The 15,026-nt window shown below is 32.8% G+C and overlaps 1 protein-coding gene across 3 annotated transcripts in view; it reads left to right on the top strand.

Annotated features, from left to right (window-relative positions):
• The first annotated feature begins 2,872 nt into the window (after nucleotides 1-2,872).
• The window catches only part of COPB1 (coatomer protein complex subunit beta 1), a 31,873-nt gene continuing 19,719 nt past the window's right edge, over nucleotides 2,873-15,026 (top strand). The window contains exons 1-8 of one of the 3 annotated variants that reach the window (XM_006905661.3): nucleotides 2,873-3,027; nucleotides 3,763-3,912; nucleotides 7,260-7,489; nucleotides 7,889-8,058; nucleotides 9,616-9,730; nucleotides 10,924-11,016; nucleotides 12,645-12,782; nucleotides 14,640-14,759. In XM_006905661.3, coding sequence (XP_006905723.1) covers nucleotides 3,822-3,912; nucleotides 7,260-7,489; nucleotides 7,889-8,058; nucleotides 9,616-9,730; nucleotides 10,924-11,016; nucleotides 12,645-12,782; nucleotides 14,640-14,759 — 957 coding nt within the window. In that variant the 5' untranslated portion in view covers nucleotides 2,873-3,027; nucleotides 3,763-3,821. Of the gene's footprint in view, nucleotides 3,058-3,342; nucleotides 3,364-3,762; nucleotides 3,913-7,259; nucleotides 7,490-7,888; nucleotides 8,059-9,615; nucleotides 9,731-10,923; nucleotides 11,017-12,644; nucleotides 12,783-14,639; nucleotides 14,760-15,026 lie in introns of those variants that run through there. The other 2 variants (XM_006905662.3, XM_025038719.1) reach the window with 2 other exon arrangements.

Raw genomic sequence — 15,026 nt, 5'->3', positions numbered from 1 at the left:
AGATATTATATTAGATCTTTGAATATTTGGTAGAATTCGCTGGTGAAGCCATCTGGTCCTGGACTTTTACTTTTTGGTAGGTTTTTGATGATTGTTTTCCATACTGCTGCTCTAATTTTGTTTATTTCCTTCTGCTGACTTTAATCTTCATTTGTTTCCTTTTCTAGTTTTTTAAGATGAAGCGTTAGGTTCTTTATTTGGGCTCGTTCTTGTTTTTGGAGATAGACCTGTAATGATATGAACTTTCCTCTTATGACCACTTTTGCCATGAAATCTGTGACTTCTTGAAGGGAGAGTGGTAAGAGAAACTCTGGCAACCTTGTTTCGAGAAAGACTTCTGACTAAATACAGGAATGTGTGAGATGTTGGTCTCCACTCTGGAGTAGCCTCAAGTGTCTACCATTTGAGCTTGGGATGAGGCCATAGTACTATGTGGCCATTTAACCAACAAAGGAGTTGTATCAAGCACATGTAACTTTCACAAATAAAACAATGAGAGGGAGTTCTCCCACCTGCCTTCAGACTCAAAGGGTGTATAGTCTGATGGAAGAAACGTAAGTGGGAAGTTTCATAATCTGCTTTTTCCTCAGGCAGGTCTCTTTACCTGTGCCTATCATGGTGTGAGCCTTTGTTAAGTGATTCTGTTTAAAGAATGTGTGTGTATATGTATCATTTTTGTACACTTCTCTAAATGTAAACAAATTACTTGGCTGGCATTCAGCTGAAAAACTGGTCTGTATTATACTTTGTGGTCAATTTTAGAAACTATCACCGGTATAAAGATAATCAATTCAGCTGGGATTTATTAAGCATCTAGGTGCATCTTTGAAGAACTAGTATGATTGAAAATAGAGGCAGTAAGGTAGGTGACAGAATTCTGGTTCTAGTTGCAGCATTTTCAGTGTTTAACCATTTTGTGATTTTGGGTAAGTCTTTCTCTAGGTCTTGATTTCCAAGACATGTAAATTTTTATTATCTTTGATATATGACAAGGTCCTTGGTCAATTTATAATTTGAAAAGCATTCAAAGTCATATATTTACATGCTAGAGTAAAAAGTTCCAAAACAGAAGTGCATGTTTAAACAAGTCAGGAAGAATTCAACTTTATGTATTTAATAATATACAATATATACACTGCCTATGATAATTTTAAGTGCAGACCTTAAATGAAGTTTTATAAAACATTACACTTTCTTGCCTTTTTTAAATATTTAATAGTTTACTTATTAACTTGGTCATAATAAGCCTCAAATTTTATTCTGTAATAATGGAGCCTTCAGGACTACTGAAGTGGGTATAGCTAGTCCTGAACCATTCATAGTGGCCCTAAACTTCTGTGGTTTCTTATTACTAAATCTAGTTTTTATGCTTTTGGGGCTTCATTTCATGTGAATAAATTGTCATTTCTTGATAAGTGGGCTTGGAAACCAGGTAACTGCATTTGTAAAAATTCCATGTTAAAAATGAATACAGAAATGGAACAAACCTGTTGTATATACTTCTTAGGCTGATACCAAGGAAATTATGCTGAGTGGAAAAAAAGTCTCAAAAGGTTACATTGTATAGTTCATTTAAATTACACCCTTGAAATGACAAAATTATAGAATGGAGAACAGATTAGTAGTTGCCAGGGGTTACAGAAGGGAAGTGTCTGTGACTATAAAAGGGTAGGAATGATAGTTGTAATGGGATTGTACCTTAACTTGTGATCACAGGAATCTAAACATGGTAAACTACACAGATGAATGAATGCATGTAAAACTGGTGAAATGTGACACTGACTATCAATGTCTTGGATTCAGTATTGTACTATAATTATATAAGATGTTACCATTGTAAGAAATTGAAAGGTACATGGGATTTCTGTATGCCATTCCAATTATCTCAAGATAAACAGTTTTAAAAAATGAATGCAGAGGATTTGAGGAGCGCTCAGAAAATGCTATAACACATGGCCTTTGTGACATATTTTAGGTGCTCAGGAGTTTATTTTTTATTTTTTGTTTAATGGTTCCAAAAAGAAGAAATCTCAATATTCTAGATAGATGAGGCACAGTTTGTGTTCTATCTCCCTAACAAAGGTGAACCTGTTAATAAGGGCAGGTTCTGTCAGACCTCTTTGTAGTCACAATATTTTGCTTAAGCCTTCGATTTTTTAAAATTAAAAATTTGCCAAAAAAAACTTAGGGGATGGGGTTTGGGGGAGGGTATGGAACCTCAAATGGGCAAAACTAAAGGTGTTGTGGTGGGTTGTAGCTGTAACAATTCTTTGAAGATAGATAAAATCCCTTAAACTCAATTTCCCTTCATGCATAAAAAATTTTTAATTTATTGAGTGTTCAGAATGCATCATGAAAGGGGCAGTTACTAAAAACAAACAAACAACAACTACAAAAAACCATGAGTGTGACTGATGTTCAAGCAACTCCAGCTTAACTGCAGAGGCAGAGATTCAGATTACTGTATATGTTAACTGAAATGAATTGTCACATAATCTAGTGTCCTTTATTAGCCGAACTGAAGTTACTCAAATAGTATTTAGTTACTTTCCCAGTTTATTAGTGGATGAACTAGAAAAGGGCTCCCAACTCCCATTCTTGTGCTTTTTTCCACTGGACCACAGAGCCCTGTAAACTGTGTTTTCCTTTTCTCCACGCACTTCCTCCCTTTGACTGTTTTAATTCCTCGAATGAGAAACACATTCTAAATACCCTTTAAATTACCACAGCGCTTAATTCAGGCTTGCAGGGAAAACAATCAGTATATGTTTCCAGTCCTTAATGCGGCCTAAACTGACCGTGGACAAAAGAAAGAAACTTAAAGGGCATACTCGCAGCGCGCAACCGCAGGACGGAGAAAGCATGTCCTCTCTGCGTTGCCGTAGGAGCTAGGTGGCTGTAGCTTCGGTCACCTACCCACCCCCTTCCACGTCAGCCAAGGATTCCGCGGAGCCTCCGCTATTCCTGGTGGTTGGAGCAGGAATAGACGGTCCCGCGGTTTCCCCAGCTGCTGCCCTTCCGAGCCAGGTATCGGGCCACGAGCCCCCAATCTCAAAGGTGTGGTGGGCTGGGCAGAGCCGGAGGAACTGGCTCTCTAGCGGGGAAGATGCGGAAGGGAAGAGACTAGGCCGCTGGCGTCCAGGCCTGGCTAAGTGGCACAAGGGATCTAGGAAGCCTTGGGCCGGACGCCTGGTCCCGGCCTGCGTACTGGCTGGCGACCTTCTTCCTCCCAAGCCCCCGGGGCTCGCCATTCCGGGCTGGGGCCTGCTTTGCAGGAGAAAAGGGAAAGGGAAGGGGCGCGGGGGGTGCGGCACACGGATTGAGGGACCCATGTACAAGTGTTGGGTCTCGCCCATGAACGCGGTAAGACACTTTGTTTTAGCAAAGTAATCGTGTACAGGAGTCTCTTAACTCGAGCAGTTTGAATTTAATGTTACGTTAAATCACTTCTATAACGTGGTGGGATGAGGCTGGGCGACTGTCACTGTATTATGGGCCTTAATTCTGCAGTACAGCATTCTAAACCCTGGGCGGGGTTGTGGAGTGGGAGATGTATACCTTAGGTCGAAACAGACAAGTGGTTTTTTTTTTATTATATTAGGGTTTATTTTTATGGGACGCAATATAGATCGACCCTCCTCTTCTAAAACTTCAAAACTCATTATGAAACTGAATTAACTTTAGGCAATAAAGATAACGATAGTTACTGTTTTTTGTTTTGGTGTTTTACTTGTAATGATATCCTTGCATTTATTTTTCTAGATTTCCTGGCAGCTGTCATCTTAAAATCTTCTATCAAGGGTTGATTATAACCAGAAACCATGACGGCTGCTGAGAACGTGTGCTATACCTTAATTAATGTGCCAATGGATTCAGAACCACCATCTGAAATTAGCTTAAAAAATGATCTAGGTAAACTCTGATAATATTTTGAAAATGAAATGAAAAAAACGAAAAGAAAAAGTTCATTTGCATTTTAAGTTCCTTTATCATTAGAATGCTTATTTTTTTGTCTAATTTTTCTAATATCTATTAAATCTTTTGTCTTATTAAAAATGAAAACTTGTTAGTTTTAGACTTACAGTATTGATTTTAGGAAATAAAACATCTTAATTTAGCTTAGTAAAGGAAAGAAATGTAATAGTTTAATTGTTAAATGTTAACAAGAATAATGGCTTGTGTAGTTAATATAGTATGTTTAGATGTAGCTGACAATTCTCTGTAGGTAACAGGTTGAGAGAATGTGTATTTCAATGTCTTAGTTCCTTTGTGCATTTAACTTCGTATTACTTAGCTTATAAAGCCAAAACTTTGTTCTTTGGGTTCACCACCTGTTGTTGAACAAATAAAGTCAGCACTAGAATACACATATATTTTCCAGAGAGGTTTAAGCTTTTTATTTTTAAAGCATTTATGCAAAGAAGAAAACAAGAAGTATATTTCTGAATTTTAAAAGTGTATACTTTGTCTCCTTGTGATTCTGTCAAAATTTTTAAGTAGTAATATACATTCCAAAATAATGATTCTTGTTTAATTGAACTACTAAAAATAAGTTTAACTTAAACTGATAACTACTGTTTGAAAACAGAGTAGAATGAAAATTATGCTTCAAATCTTGAAAGTATCTTTTAGAAGATAGTTTGCAGTTTGAACGGAGACTATATTTTACCTGTGTATTCCTGTCTCTTAATCAGTAGTAATGGAATATTTTCTGATTTTAATTAACTTAATATTAGGTTTCTGTTGAGGTCCAGTATTAGAGACAAAAAAAATGTTCATGGCATTTAAACTGATACCCTTATATACAATTGCTATATATATATATGTATGTATATATATATGTGTGTATATGTATATACATGTGTATATGTATATGCACACACACATATTTATATTCATATTCACATAAGATAGTGGAATGAAATGCAAATCGATGAGTAAACTTTCTGTTTTTTCTTAAAATTTAAAAGTTTTCATTTTTAGACCCCCAAAATACTTAAGGTTATAGCTGGGAAGATAAAGAATAAAAGCCGCCTTGACTATTGTCCCCAACCAATAAATAAGTAGTCTAAAATTTTATATATATTTTTGACTTTATCTCAAAAGATGAGAAAAAATTTAGAAGTAGTTTCCAATTTGAGTAACAAATACTTTGGTGAAATATTGAGCTGCTTTATCTCTACAGTTTTCTTTACCTTTAATCGCTGGATATGAGCTCTGATGATTATACATTCTGTGGAGTAGGAAGTATTTAGCATATTTTAGTGAATTGAATTGATATTTGAAATTTTCCATATTTTTGGTAGTTCATTCTAGACTCCAAAGGCTTTTGGTAAAGGAAAAGAAGTTTTTAAAATTTTGAAGATGTGGATAGAAGTATCCTTTCCCTCAGTCTGATAGTTGGAATAAATGGATATTGGGGCTGGGGGGCTTGAAATATAAATTGTATATTTTTTAAAAATTTGCTATTAAACTTTTAAAGCTTAACCAAGTTTTAGCCTGCAGGATTTTTAGGATTTGCTAATCTGTGAAAAGTAGACAAAAACTGGAACAAAAGAAGTCATCAGCATCATAGTGATACAATTTTATGCCTTTTTGATTCTGTCCCTTACACTATCAAACAGATATAAAAAATTTTTTTTAATTCAGAAAGGAAGCTTTGGGACAGAGGAAAACTAATTTTGGCTCAGTGAATACAACTTTAGCCATTTAGAATTTTGCCTAATCTGTCTTATTTTTGTGGTTATTGCTATCAGCTACTGTCACCTCTCCTGAAGCTTTGTTTTTGTCACCCTCACAGACTTAAAAACAGAAAGTTTGCCCAAATGAATAGTCAGTTCATCCTTTCACATTTACATCTTGATTTGATATGGTGCACACCAATTTTTTTCATATGTGGCAGGATATAATACTCTGAAACAGAGAGAGATGCATGAGAAGTTAGTCTGTTTTGAACAAAAATATTGACCCATGTCGGGTAAATTTGGCAATAGCTCTCACTGTGTTCTCAGTCCGGATTACTGAGGATAGTCTCTATTCTACAACATGTTAAAATATACCAAGCTAGGAATAAATACATAGCCTTTGGGGTCTAGAATGAACTTTTGATTTACGTAGTACAATTCTCTGAAGCTTAAATCTTTTCTATAACTCTATCGACTGGTCATTCACAGTCTGTCAATAGCAAGGAACTCTTCTTTTAATAGCCACTTTACTCTAATTGTTGGAAATTTATTTCTAGTTTTTTTCCTCATGGTAACTGAAAAATTATTAAAGACTTTGTCATCCCTTTTTGTCCTGTCTTCTAGATATTTATTTTTATGATCAAAACAATTTTAGTAGCATTGTGCTTATGTCTTATATTTCTGCATTTGAATTTTGGATTTGAAAGATTTTTAATACCATAAATTCATCAGTATTCTAGGTGTTTGTCTCTTTTATTTCTATCTTTGAATTTTGGATCCAAAAGATGTACCATAAATTCTTCAGTATGCAATGATAATGATATGACGTTATAGATTGTTTTGCATCAAATACTTTATAGTGCATTTTTTTTAGTCTAAGTAACAGTAAACTAGCATCTTAAATGTGTTCTCCTTTATTCTAAATAATGGCTACTAATCTAGTACATTTTAATTTTCTTCTAGTATTTTAGGTAATTTCTTAAGAAAGATTCTAAAATTTTATAGCCTATATGATGGGATTTTGGAATTAATCTAGTCTTTAGTTCCCAATCTTTTTGAGTTTGAGAATTTTCTTAATGTTGAAAACATGTCATTGATCTCTCTCACACCTGTAATAGTGGTTGTAACTTCAGTTGAGAAAATATACACTGACTAAAAGCTACTTTGAATTCAGAAGCATTAATAGCATCTATTTGCATTTTGAAAAATAGCTGCTTATGTGTTTGAGACATACATTATTTAGTATATCTTTAAATTCATGGCCTGTACATTAATTCCATTGGTTAGGGACCAGAGATCTAATCCAGTTCTTTCATATGTATGCAAAGAATCATGAGGTTCTGAGATAAATCACTTGCGTAAAGTCATTTAGCTCGTTTGTAGTATAGTCAGGTAACCCTTGTTACTTGGTTAGTGCCTTTATTACCCTTGCTGCTGATAAAGTGAGAAAATGGTTTGTTTTCTTTTTGTTTTGTTTTTTTGTTTTGTTTTTTGCTAATTGCCTTTAAAATTATCTGAGAAATTTTCTTTTGAAATACTTGTGCTTTTTTTCTTTTTTAAAAATTTTTGAATCAGAAAAAGGAGATGTGAAGTCAAAGACTGAAGCTTTGAAGAAAGTGATCATTATGATTCTGAATGGTGAAAAGCTTCCTGGACTTCTGATGACCATCATTCGTTTTGTGCTACCTCTTCAGGATCACACTATCAAAAAATTACTTCTGGTATTTTGGGAAATTGTTCCCAAAACAACTCCAGATGGGAGACTTTTACATGAAATGATCCTTGTATGTGATGCCTACAGAAAGGTAAACTAAACCATGATTATCCCAGAATAGTGCTTTGATTTTAGATAATTGTAAAATTGATGGAGTGGGCTTTATATTTAATTTTTAAAATTAAATCTTAGTTAACATGTAAGTTGTGAATATTTGGAACTGAAGTTGTAAAAAGTTTCATTGTTACCTTTTTCAGACATTTTCCGTGAATTTTTATGTGTTAGTAAAAAACAGTGACACAGAATATAATATTGACATGATAAATAAAAATTGCTTTAATAAACAGTAATCTTTGGAAATTATGTGATACTCTTAAGTCTTTTCCTGGAACCTACTCTCTGAGTTTTTCACTGGAAAATTTTGCATTAAAAAATTTTTTTTGTGTAAAATGCTGGAACTCAACATTTCATATTTAAATTTTTATATCAGGATCTTCAGCATCCTAATGAATTTATTCGAGGATCTACTCTTCGTTTTCTTTGCAAATTGAAAGAAGCAGAATTGCTAGAACCTTTAATGCCAGCTATCCGTGCTTGTTTGGAGCATCGACACAGCTACGTTAGAAGAAATGCTGTTTTGGCCATCTATACTATCTATAGGTAAAGAAAGGTATTCCTTTGACCTAGTTCTGTGAGGACTGGTTTAGTCTCTTAAACTGGAGGTTCCAAAATGTTCCCTTACAGATCATATGTAGCTTGCAGATATGTTTTGTTTGGCCTGAGCAAGATTTTTTTCCTCACTATCATTAAGTTGTCAACATTGAAAAGTCAAAATATCTGGCAGCACTGGGTCCTAGTTTCTAAATGGCAACAATCTGCTGAAATTCAGTGACAGTAGTCTTTAAACAGGTTGTACACATTCCAGTTTATGACGGTGACTGTCATTCTCAATTATATTACTCCAGTGCACTTAATTTATTAAATTACTTAGCCCCTATAGGCTTTGAGTTTTTGTCCCAGTTTTAGAATTCCCTTTTTGTGGAATGTGGCTCTTGTCTTTTCACCCTTAGAGACCTTAAGGAGTGAACTTTGTAAATAGGAAGGGTTGCAATTCTCAGCTGATTCCTGTTCTTCTAAAGCTGAAGATTCTGGACTTTAAAAACAATTCAAAGAACCAGTTAGATAAGGCTAGAAAGTTTGATTTTTATAATCACTGGTGTCAATCCACTTTAGAAGTAGGATGTAATTTTTGTAAATATCTTTGTACTTTAATAGTTGATTGTCATATAATTTCACAGTTCTCTTGCTATTACATTTTGTTATCTGTTAGAGAAAGTGATATTGTAGTTAATAATGTAGGGTTCTTTGAAAGCTATCATAAGACTACACAGATTTCAATATTTAAGCTACAGTGCATATATGAAAATTATGCCATTTATAAGACATTTGGAAAATTGAACACTGCCTATATGATGATATTAAGGAATTGTTAAATTTTTTAAAGTATAATAATGGTATTATGATTAGTTTTAAAAGGAAAATTCTTAATTTTAGAGACCATACCAGTACATTTACAGAAGAAATGGTAAGTGGTCTGAGATTTGCTTCAAAATAATAGAGGAAGAGAGGAAGTGGGGAGGGTTATAGGTGAAACAAAATGACTATGAATTAATAATTGCTGAAGTTAGGTGATGGTTTTTGTTAATTATTCTGTAATTCTTGTTCATTATTCTGTTCTTATGTTCATTATTCTGTTCTCGTGTTCATTATCTGTAAACTACAAATACTTAAAAATCTCCAAAATAAGTAAGTAAACAAATATAGCGCATAACTGGTAAAATTCAAGAGACTTTTTTTCTCTGATAATTCATAATGAAGGATCTTTTAGTACTTTGAGGATGTCATTATGAGGATCGATATTATATTCCCAAAGTATATGAAAGACAGTTATTAAAGTTAGTTAATAGATAGCATGTTGAAAAAATTAGCTTTTTCTGTATTGAACTAGAAAAATAGAATTCAATAACTTAATATATGAAGATGTAAGCTTGAGATCCCTACTCATAATTTTCTAATTGATTTAATGTTTTAAAAAGCGAAACAATTGATAGTGTTATAAAGTTTGATAAAGGTTAATTTTGGTAGCGTGTCCAGAGAGTTACTAAAATAACAAGGTAGGTTTTCATTAAACGTGGATTTTTTTTTTTTAATTTAAAGAAATTTTGAACATCTTATACCTGATGCTCCTGAACTGATACATGATTTTCTGGTGAATGAGAAGGATGCAAGTTGCAAAAGGAATGCATTTATGATGCTAATTCATGCAGATCAGGTGAAATACTTTTTAAAATACTTATATGATTGTATTTAAATGAGAATTAAAATTATTACATAGGCTTAATCAAATATTTAGTCTAATTTTGTTTATAGTACATGTGATTTGTATGTTTTGATTTATTTAAGTTTTTGAATGTAATATAAAAATGCAGTTTTTTCTTAACCTTTCTCTGAAATATTGCTTATGTATATATATAGTTTTTTTTTTAAGTAAACATTGGCAAGGCATTTAATAACAACCACTTTACAGTTTTTCCAGATTGAAATTATGATCATGTTTTGTGTGTGGCACTCTCCTTTCAGGCTTTGATTGCTTGTTTTTCTTTCTCTTAGTATGTATCTAAAATTGTTTAATAGAGAACAGTAGCTTTGTATAAGGTTCACTCTGAGCTTTGTCTGCGAAAGAAGGGTGGTCTTCATTGTAGATGTGTGTTCTTATTTAGGCTCTTCAAATTTCTTAAGTGGGTATCAAGTCTACATCCAGCTCTGCTGGTGGTTAGCAGTAACTCTATACCTTGGTGGCATCTGATCTTGGAATTTTTGCTATCCAGTATTTATTATCATAATGTGGGAAGTAATATGCATGAAGATTGAAAAATATGGAGTCTATCCATTCCTCTGAAATCTAGACATTGTCATTTTATCTCTGTAAACAAGATCATAAGAAAGCTACTTGTTTAGTTCACAATTTTGTCTTCTTTACAGTTGGTTTTACTGACCTGTGTTTTTGTAATTACTTCATGAAGATACATAATCAGAAATGTTCAATAAAATTTGTTGATAACTTTGACTGTAGAGGTGGTGTTGAGGCCATAGTTCTTTATATCACAGTGTTCAGTGTGTGAGAATTGATGAGACTTTTCTCCTAGGTCTCAGAAATAGGAATAACTGTACCCCTAAGGAGCTGGTTTGTTTTGATTGTACAGATACCCCAAATCATGAATCTTAAATACCCTCAGTTTAGATCCTGGAAAATTCAGACCCCAGATTTGTGGCCCATTTGTAGAATATGTGTTTGATTTTATATCTTGCGTTTATGTGTTAACTGTCATTTTTTTCTTTCAGTTAATTTTTCTTTGTCCTAATTTCCTCATTTGTCTTGTTTTTAGATGTGTATTTTTTTTAAAGTTGTATTAAATCCTTTTGTTGAATGAGGTGGAGTTTGATAAATATTCTTATTTTTTTTAGGATCGAGCTTTGGATTATCTAAGTACTTGTATTGATCAAGTTCAGACATTTGGAGACATTCTTCAGTTGGTTATTGTTGAACTAATTTATAAGGTAAGACTAATCTGTAATGGGTAAAATAAACCTTAAACAGTTTAACATAAGGTTAAATAGTCTTTTTCTGGGACGCTGCTTAATTACTAGGATAATATGTTTTAATAGTAGAAACATTTTATAGCATGGCCTATTAAAGTCTTCTTTATATTTCTTTTGGTTTATTGTATTTTCCAGGTACTTGCTTCCATTCTTTCTAAATCTCTGTAAAGAATTCTATAAAAACTCATGGCTTGACCCTGTACAACTGCAAATAAATTGTGTACTACTCAGTCACTGAATAGGTTATAAATTGGGCTTTAGAATAAAATTTAAGATCTTTTCTTGAGTATACTTTAGAAATCTAAAAACAAACAAAAAGCCTTAATACTTCTTATGTTTCCTGTTTTCAAAAGAGGAGACTTAAATATGTTAATACGACATTATAGGCCATTGACTAATAGGAAATAAAAAACTAGATAAGAGATTTGGTTTTAAAATTAAGTACTTTATTGGCAACATTTTAATTATATATTTTTTGAAAGAATCAATTGCATCTTAACATTCTGATAAAATAAAAAATGCATAAACATCCATTTTTGCTATTCATAAACCATTTGAGGCCAACAAAATATACATCAGGAACAGCTTTATTAAGTAGGATGATGTGGACAAAAAACTACACATAGCGGACACTGCTAACTCATTATAGCCATCTTTGTTTCTACAGGAAAGACACTCCTTTTTAACACAGGGTACCAGTTAAATAGAATTGGTATTTAAGATGAAACCAGAACTGTCTGTATATAGTTTTAATTTATATGTATGGTTTAAGAATTTCTGAGGTTCTCGGAAATAGAGGTTCTCTGCTTATTCAGTCACTTCTTAGTCAAATATGGTCCAGGTTATAGGAAGAAGGAATAGCTTTTGAGTCATGCCTGAGTAATAGAGATTTAACTGGATACATTTTAGGAAAATCTAACAAATACTAACTTCAAAAGAGAAAAAACAAGGGATATTTTCTTGACAAGTAAAGGTGTTAAGATGCAGTTAGAATGGGGTAGAAAATTTTAGTTGTCTCCCCATTATAGAATATAGTTTCAAATAATAAGCAGTTCTTGAAAAAGAGTTTATCTGTTTTGCTTTAAGAACTGGTATTTTCCTTTTTTTAACTATTAAGATTTATATAATCCATCATGTTTCTTTTTTTGGAATGACATCCAGAATAAAAATTTAGGACCAAATTTTAATATCATAGTACCCATATCAGTTTACTTGGTTAATGTGTTATTGTCCTTGCTTTTGTACTTGACATTTTCTTTTTCACATGTGTGTATAGTAAGCATCTTTTATTATAAACCATCTGAAAACCCTTTGTGAAAGTGAAAATATAAATTATGATTGAATGAATAAATGATCGAGGAGCTATAACAATTATTTGAAATAAAACATTTCTTTCTGAAGTTACCAGCATTGTGTTCCAGGGTCTTATTCCAGGTTGGCTGACATCTTCAGATTTCTTCATATGACTATTTTTAGCTTTCAAATTAAGAAAACTAGCATCCCACAAGCTGACATCTATTTTTTTAAAATCTGTTTTAAAGCAATTGTTTACAAAGTCAGTGAAACCTAAATGTTTTCTTCTCCAGGTCTGTCATGCTAATCCATCAGAAAGGGCTCGTTTCATTCGCTGCATCTATAACTTACTACAGTCATCTAGCCCTGCTGTAAAATATGAAGCCGCTGGAACATTAGTGACACTCTCCAGTGCACCTACTGCAATCAAGGTACTAATTTTTTTGTGTGTTAGTTAGATGATAGATATCATTTATGATTTAATGACATTGCAATTTATCATGTGGTTACATGGCATTAGACAACTACAAATTTTATGAAAGTATTAGATTCCTTACATGGTCTGACCTTTCTTTTCTTCCTTCCTGCTTTCATACATATATACGTGGAGAGAAAGAGAGGCAGAAACAATATCAATATTTCTAGTTTCAGGAGAATGATACTAGTATTTTAAGATTTCTCCCCATATTTTAATTGTATTAAAAAGTAGATCTGAGAGAATGGATTCTGGATCCTAAATGATGGATTCTAAAAAAGGTTCCAGTGAGTATTTTCAGTAATGGAATATTATCTTTCTCTTCTTTAGTTTACTACATCGAGACATATTTCTGAGCGGGGAGAAAAAGACCATATGAGGAACACCTAGGATATACAGAGAATGAATAGTTCTAGAATGCCAGATTGTGTAAATAGGAGAATTTACTACTTTACTCACCAGTCCTTTAAACATTTTTTAAACTTTATTTTAAAATAATTTTAGACTTAAAGTTGCAAAAATACAGAAAGTTCCCATTACCTTTTACCCAACTTCCCATAATGTTCATTTCTTGTATTACGATGCTATAATTGTTAAAAACTAACAAATTATGATTGGAACAATATATTTAAACTATGGACTATTTGAATTTCACCAGTTTCCCCACTAATGCCCATTTTCTGTCCCAGGATCCAGTTCAGGTTCACACATTACATTTAGGTGTAGTTGTTAGTTTTCTCCAATCTGTGACAGTTCCTCACACTTTTCTTATTTTTCATGACCTTAAAAGTTTTGAAGAATATTGGGTCAGTTTGTAAAATATCCCTCAATTTGTGTTTGATGTTTTCTTATAATTACCTGAGGTTATATATTTTGGGGAAGAATACCAGAGAAGCGATGCATTTTTCTCATTGTATCATGAAGAAGTATATATGTTGATATAACTTATTATTGGTGATATTAACCTTGATCAGTCATTCAGTTAAGGTGTCGTCTGCCAGATTTCTCCACTGTTACATTATGATTTTTCCTTTTATAATCAGTAAATATTATGTGAAGAAACTTTGAAACTGTAGATATCCTATTTCTTCTCAAACTTGCACCAACTAATTTTAGTATCCATCAGTAGATCTTCTCTAGAGCACTTAGTTTACTGTAGTATTTTAACAGTTATCTTCTATGTCCTCATTCTCCATTTACTAATTAGAGTTCTTCTGTTCCTTCTCTTTCCTCCTCCCTTCCCTCCTTTCCTTTTTTCTTTCTTTATATCAGCATGAATATTTTATTGTTTGGATTATAATCCAACATTATTTATTTTGTTGATCAGATTGTTCCAGGTCATTGGGAAGTTTTTCAGATTTGCTCCTTTTTCCTATGCTTTTAATAATTCATGGTCATTTTAATATTCTTGATTTTTCTGTACCGTAATGCAGATGTGTTAGACTGCACCTAAAGTTAAAGATGCTCAGTAGCTATACTTTTTGGGATTGTCTCTCTCCTTTTTCCTTCCTTGTTTCTTAGTTTCTGCCCTTAATTTTTGGCTGTTAATAAGTATTTCTGCCTATAGCAGCCTTTTATCATCCTTTAAATTTTTGGTGCTTTTAATCTTTTGTAAACTTGAAAAATAATGAGATTTGTTAGAATTTGGAGAACAGAGGGACACATTCATCTGGGAAAAATGCATGAACCCTTAGTGCAGGAGTAAGTAGTGAATATGTTTTGGCTTCTTGTAGGCTTTTCCCCCCTGTTTTCAGATTCCGTGTTCAAGATAGATGAATATGTTCTTGAAATGTATTTCTTTTTTTATATATAGGCTGCTGCTCAGTGTTACATTGATTTAATTATTAAGGAGAGTGACAACAATGTAAAACTCATAGTTCTGGATCGATTGATAGAATTAAAAGAACATCCTGCTCATGAACGAGTACTACAGGTAAATATTATCTGAAAGAGAGAAATCCTAAATAAAATCGTTTCAAATTGAGATAATTCCCAAGCCTTGCCCTTTTGATTAGCTTAAATGCTTGGATACTGGGCAGTTTAAATTTCGTTCAACTAAGGTGTAACTCTTGAATCAGCATAGACCTTTGGGATATTATTTTTGCCATTAAAAAATATTTCTAATATGAATTAATATCTTTTATATTTTCTATTTGTAATGCACTTGGTGTTTTTAGCAATAGAGATATATTTGTTTTGA

Source organism: Pteropus alecto, unplaced genomic scaffold (assembly GCF_000325575.1).
Source record: "Pteropus alecto unplaced genomic scaffold, ASM32557v1 scaffold461, whole genome shotgun sequence".
Lineage (NCBI taxonomy): Eukaryota > Metazoa > Chordata > Mammalia > Chiroptera > Pteropodidae > Pteropus > Pteropus alecto.
The sequence above is the reverse complement of the archived record's forward strand: the minus strand, read 5'-3'. Positions and strand labels throughout refer to the sequence as shown.